The following is a 5,754-nucleotide window of genomic DNA, read 5'->3' as shown; positions in this document are numbered from 1 at the left end:
CCTGTCCCTACCCTGTGACTAGAATAGACTGCTCCTAGCAGATCCTCAATGAGCATTTGCTCAATAAATTAATCCAAGTCTGTGAATAAGGTCAGGTTTGCAAGTGTCTCATGTAGAGGACAGAGAAACGGTGTAGGTGGCATGGTGGTTAAAGGTGCTGGACTCTCACATGGCTGACTCCAGTTCAAGTCCTGGACCTGGCGGCTTGTTTTCTTACATTCCCTCTCTCCCTTTGTCTCTCTCTGATCAAACTGGAAAATAATAATAAAGTTAAATAAAATAATTCTTAAAAAAAAACAAACAAAAAAAACCCCTTACTGGTGGGGTTTTGGGAACAAAGTGAAAGAATTATACTCCTTAGAGAGAGTCATGGCAACTACTAAGAAACAGGAATCCTAGAGACAGGAAACAACCTGGCTAGAGATTGTTCTCTTATGACAGTGAATTATGAAACCAGAGCGACCAGACTTAGAATTCTACTTATAGGATCCACCCATAATATTCCTGGACAGGTTACTTTACTCTCAGAAGAGTCTATCTTTACCTTTTGAGCTACCTAGTTAATAACTTCAAACGTAGCTAACATTATCTAAATTCTATCTGTTCCTGACAGAACTGTTTCTGTGTGGTAGTAATTCAGAGCCTTCCCATTCCTGGATGTTAGGATCTAGCCCCTGTAAGAGGACAACATTGCTTACCCGTGGTCCCCTCAAAATCTGTTCTCATTTCTGGTGGAAACACCATCTAATTTCTGGTAAAATCTGAGCCATACTATCCCTATGGCTTGATTCTTCTGTTCTGCCTGGTTTGGATCTGGTGTAACTTATCCCATGAAGATCTGACATGTAATGTCTCTGACACATACAGTCTCTCCATCTCTCAAGTAAGTCACAGCCTGTTTACACTTGCGGATTTTTTATTGGAATTCTGCCTTTCCTTACCATGACTATCTGGTCTTTATGGAAAAGAGAGTAAACCCTGAACAAAATATTCGTAACTTTTTACAACAGACAATATACACATGTAGTGCATTAAATCTTTACAATAATACATTCCAAAACAATCAAATATTTAACAGCATTATTAAGAAACATGAATGTCCTCCTCTCAAGATTACGGATAGCTACTAACTTTTTAGATCCTGCTATAAAATGCTCTCCTTCCTATTCACAGGAATCCCCGAAGTCATTCTTGCTCTCAACAAAGGTGCAAATTCACACCGAACACCTGTTCCATTTGTTACCGAATGTGCCCAAATCCTCTCCACTGTAGACCTTTTACCCTAGCATAATGTGTGAATACCACCTTCCAGGTTTTCACTCATCATACAGTCACCACTCACTAAGCGGGCTCATTTGAAACTTCTCAGTTTCACCCATTTAACTAGTGTATTAAAACAGTACATTCTAATCAGCTTGCATTTTTAAAGGGACTTTTTTTTTTTTTTTAAAGGAAAGAGAAGGAATCACCGCAGTGGGGGATGACCACACTGCAATCCCTTCTCCTTCATTTTCCTCTCGGGATTTTGGGCATGCATGCACACACACCTGGTGTTTTTTTCAAGCTGCTCAGTCTGGGAATAAAACAGCACAGGTGGCCATGTGGGATCCACCTGCCTTCTACCACACTACTAGCAGGTCCTCTTCTGTCACATTTAAGTTTTTCTTACAAGAAAACCCAAACTTTGTTTCAACTTGTTGCAACTCCCCCACCTATGCAAATAATTTAACCATATCAAGTTTATGCTTCATAACCATTACTATTAGATAAATTTGTATTCCACTAAAGCCTATCTCTCCCTGTATTTGCTACTAGAGGCTCTTAGATATTTTCCGCCTGACCACTGCATAACTGGGATTCAAAGCTATATTTAAACTTTCTACATTTCTATTCATAGACATTTACCCAAATGTGAACTATCTGATGGAGACTGTTACTTCTGACTGAAGTCCTTTCCTCATCTGTTTTATCTCCAGAAATATCTGCTTAGAGATCCTTTCCATATTCCATCACTTTGATAGGTTTACCCCAAGTATGAACCGTTTTATATTCTAGAAGGATTCAACTACCTTGACACTGGGGCCTTCCTTGCAAGCTGAGACTGAAAATCACATGGAAAAGATTACTCATGATCATCTCAAATGACTCCATTTATTCTATGTAAATTATAAGCCATGAATAAGGACTTCAGACATTTTGACACTCCTAAGATTTTTCTTTCATTTGAATACTTTGAGATTTGATAACCTGTGCCTCCTACAGAGGCATCCTTGTCCTGGCCCCATCCAGTTTTCCCTCCCTCATAGGTTCTTTTCTGAGCTGCCCCACTGTGACTGCCAACATTTATCACCTTTAAAGGTTCCTCTCCAGTATGGGTTCTCCTATGTTTAGAGAGATTTGATCTGATATTAAAAGCCTTACCACATTCATTACATCGGTATGGCTTCTTGCCAGTGTGAATCCTTTTGTGTTGGTCAAGGACTGATCTATAATTGAAGGGTTTCCCACACTCACAAGTATAGGGCTGCTTTCCACTGTGGACACTTCTATGGTTGATAAGACTTGAATGTGAGATGTATGCCTTCCCATGCTCATCGCATCCATAGGGTTTCTCACCTGTGTGGATCCTTCTATGCACAGTGAGGCCTGAGCTGTTCCTGAATGCCTTCGCACACCTATTGCACACATAGGGCTTCTCCCCTTATGGATCCTCTTGTGCTGAGAAAGGAGTGAGCTGTAGCTGAAAGATTTGCCACACTCGACACACTTGAAGGGTTTCTCCCCAAGATGGACTCTTTTATGGCTTATAAGAGTTCTACTTGAGAAAAAAGCTTTTCCACATTCATCACAAGCATAAGGTGTCTTGCCAGGATGGGTACTTTTATGGTTGATAAGGCTGGAGTGTGAGATGTAGGCTTTTCCACACACATCACATTCATAGGGCTTCTCCCCAGTATGGATTCTTTTATGAACTTTAAGGCTTGAGTTGTTTCTGAATACCTTCTCACACCTGTCACATTCATAGGGTTTCTCTCTAGTGTGGACCCTCTTGTGCTGAGAAAGTAGTGGGGTGTAATTAAAAGATTTCTCACATATGTCGCATTTGCAGGGCTTCTCACCAAGATGAATTTTTTTGTGGTTTATAAGGGTTCTGTATGTGATGAAGGCTTTCTCACACTCATCACACTTAAAAGGCTTCTCCCCAGGGTGTACACTTTTATGATTTATAAGGCTTGAGAGTGAGATGTAGGCTTTCCCACATTCTTCGCATTTGTAAGGTCTCTCCCCAGTGTGGATTCGTTTATGTACTTTAAGGCCAGAATTATTTCTGAAGGCTTTTCCACACTCATCACACCCAAAGGGTTTCTCCCTTGTATGAATCCTTTTATGTTGTTCAAGGGCAGAGCTGTAGTTGAAAGATTTCTCACAGTAGCTACACTTATAGGGCTTCTCCCCAAGATGGATTCCTTTGTGATTTTTAAGGCTAGAGCGTGAGATATAGGCTTTCCCACACACATCACATTTATATGGTTTTTCCCCGGTATGGAGCCTCCTGTGGACTTTGAGACCCGAATTATTTCTGAAAGTTTTCCCACACACATCACATACATAAGGTCTCTCTCCAGTGTGAATAGTTTTATGCTGAAGAAGCAGTGAATTGTAACTGAAGGACTTCCCACACTCCTTACATTCATGGGCTTTCTTCCCAGGGTGAATGCTTTTATGGACTGCAAGGCCTGAGCTGTAGCTAAATGCTTTACCACAGACATCACACTTGTAAGGTTCCTCTCCAGTGTGGATCCTTTTATGCACGATGAGGCCTGAGCTGTTCCGGAAAGCCTTCCCGCATTCATCACATTCATAAGGTTTCTCTCCAGTGTGGATGACTTTGTGCTGAATGAGGAGAGAGCTATAATTAAAAGATTTCTCACACTCATCACATTTATAGGGTTTATCTCCGAAGTGAATGCTTTTATGATTCAGCAGTGTTCTGCAAGTAATGAAGGCCTTCCCACACTCATCACATTCATACGGCTTCTCGCCTGTATGGATCCTTTTGTGCACTCTAAGGCCAGAGCTGTTACTGAAGGTTTTCCCACAGATGTCACATTCATAGGGCTTTTCCCCGGTGTGGATCCTTTTGTGAACTCTAAGCCCAGAGCTGTTCCTGAAGGCCTTCCCACACTCGCCGCATTCATAGGGCTTCTCCCCAGTGTGGATCCTTTTATGCTGGTCCAGAACAGAGCTGTAATTGAAAGATTTTCCACACTCATCGCACTTACAGTTCTTCTCCCCAGAATGAGTGCTTTTGTGGTTTATAAGGCTGGAATAGGACATATACGCTTTGCCACATTCCTCACACTTGTATGGTTTCTCCCCAGTGTGGATCCGTTTGTGAACCCGAAGACTTGAGCTGCTCCGGAAAGTCCCTCCACAGTCATCGCACTCATAGCGTTTTTCCCCAGTGTGCATTATTTTATGCTGAACAAGACGGGAATTATATTTGAAGGATTTCCCACACTCATCACATTTATGTGCTTTCTTACCAGCACTGGTTTTCTGCTGTGGACTGGACTGTGCGTTTCCATTCATGTTCCCCAAGCACTTGCCTTGGTCACTGCTTTTCTGTTCCGCAGGGATGGTCTGATGTAGAGCATGCTCTGGGCTCAGAAGTAAGCTTTTCTCAGATGTCTCATCAACTTGTTCTGTCTTTATACCTTCTATGTTCCTGGCTTTGCCCACCTTTTCCCTGATGCCACTTTGGTCCTCCTTCATTCTTTTTCCCTCAGGCTTTTCGAGCTGATGCTTTACGTTGCTATCCCAAGCACAGGTTTCACCAGTCTTAGATTCCTGCATATGACCCTTGTGAAGACCTTCCACTTTTGGCCACTTAGACTCTGCATTTCCAGTATTTTCATACTTTTCAGTTGATTCTTCATCCTCAGTGCCTGTCTTCAAATGTGACACTAAACCAAGAAAATGAAAATAATGCTTATTAATTTTGTTTAGGAAAAAAATGGAAGAATCTCATCAAAATTCACTCATTCACCTGACAAACACTGACTGCATGCTGTGTGAAGGGTACCATTTTTAAGTACTGGGGATACAATGGTAGACATGACAAAATTTCTGCCACTATGGAACTAATGTTAAAATGCCAGATTCTTAATTTTCAATGGAAGAAAGAGCTTTTCTATTCTTTCATGAGGATAAATGATGCACAGAACCAAAGGCAACACTGATCAATTTTTGAATGTCACCTAGTAATGGAAAAAGATAGAAGAAATTGCTAAATAATAGGAGCTAGGGGCCAGCAGGTGGCGTGGTGGTTAAGGCACTGGACTCACATAGTCAACCGTGGTTTGAGTCCTGGACCTAGTGGCTTGAAAATCACACCGGGTGCTGTGTTTGTGTGCCCAAAATCCCAAAAGGAGAATGGAGACGGGATTGTGACGTGGCCATCCCCTTGGACAGGTAATTTCTCATTTTCCCTCTCTCTGTCTCTCTTTCTCTGGTGAGCACATATGCCCTATGGCAAAAACCAAAAAAAAAAAAGAAAAAAAAGAATTTGAAGACATTATTGGATAAGGGTCAGAATTTGAGAGTAAAGCATATGATTCAGGAAATGTAAGCTCTCTCTTTTTCTTTTTTTGAGAGTTTTTTTTTTTTTTTTTTTTGCTATAGGATGCATGCACTCACTCAAGAGACAGAGAGACAGAAAGTGAGAAATCACCCCCTGGGGAGATGGCCACA

The 5,754-nt window shown here is 41.5% G+C and overlaps 1 protein-coding gene across 1 annotated transcript in view; it reads right to left on the bottom strand.

Annotated features, from left to right (window-relative positions):
• ZFP62 (ZFP62 zinc finger protein) overlaps positions 1-4,964 on the bottom strand; it is a 6,386-nt gene extending 1,422 nt beyond the window's left edge. The window contains exon 1 of the mRNA XM_006172151.3: positions 2,617-4,964. Within this exon, the coding sequence (XP_006172213.2) occupies positions 2,617-4,857 (2,241 nt within the window). The 5' untranslated portion in view covers positions 4,858-4,964. The remainder of the gene's footprint in view (positions 1-2,616) is intronic.
• Between the last annotated feature and the right edge of the window lie 790 nt (positions 4,965-5,754).

The sequence above is a fragment of the Tupaia chinensis genome, unplaced genomic scaffold, assembly GCF_000334495.1.
Source record: "Tupaia chinensis unplaced genomic scaffold, TupChi_1.0 Scaffold000214_1, whole genome shotgun sequence".
In the NCBI taxonomy this organism is placed as follows: Eukaryota; Metazoa; Chordata; class Mammalia; order Scandentia; family Tupaiidae; genus Tupaia; species Tupaia belangeri.
The sequence above is the reverse complement of the archived record's forward strand: the minus strand, read 5'-3'. Positions and strand labels throughout refer to the sequence as shown.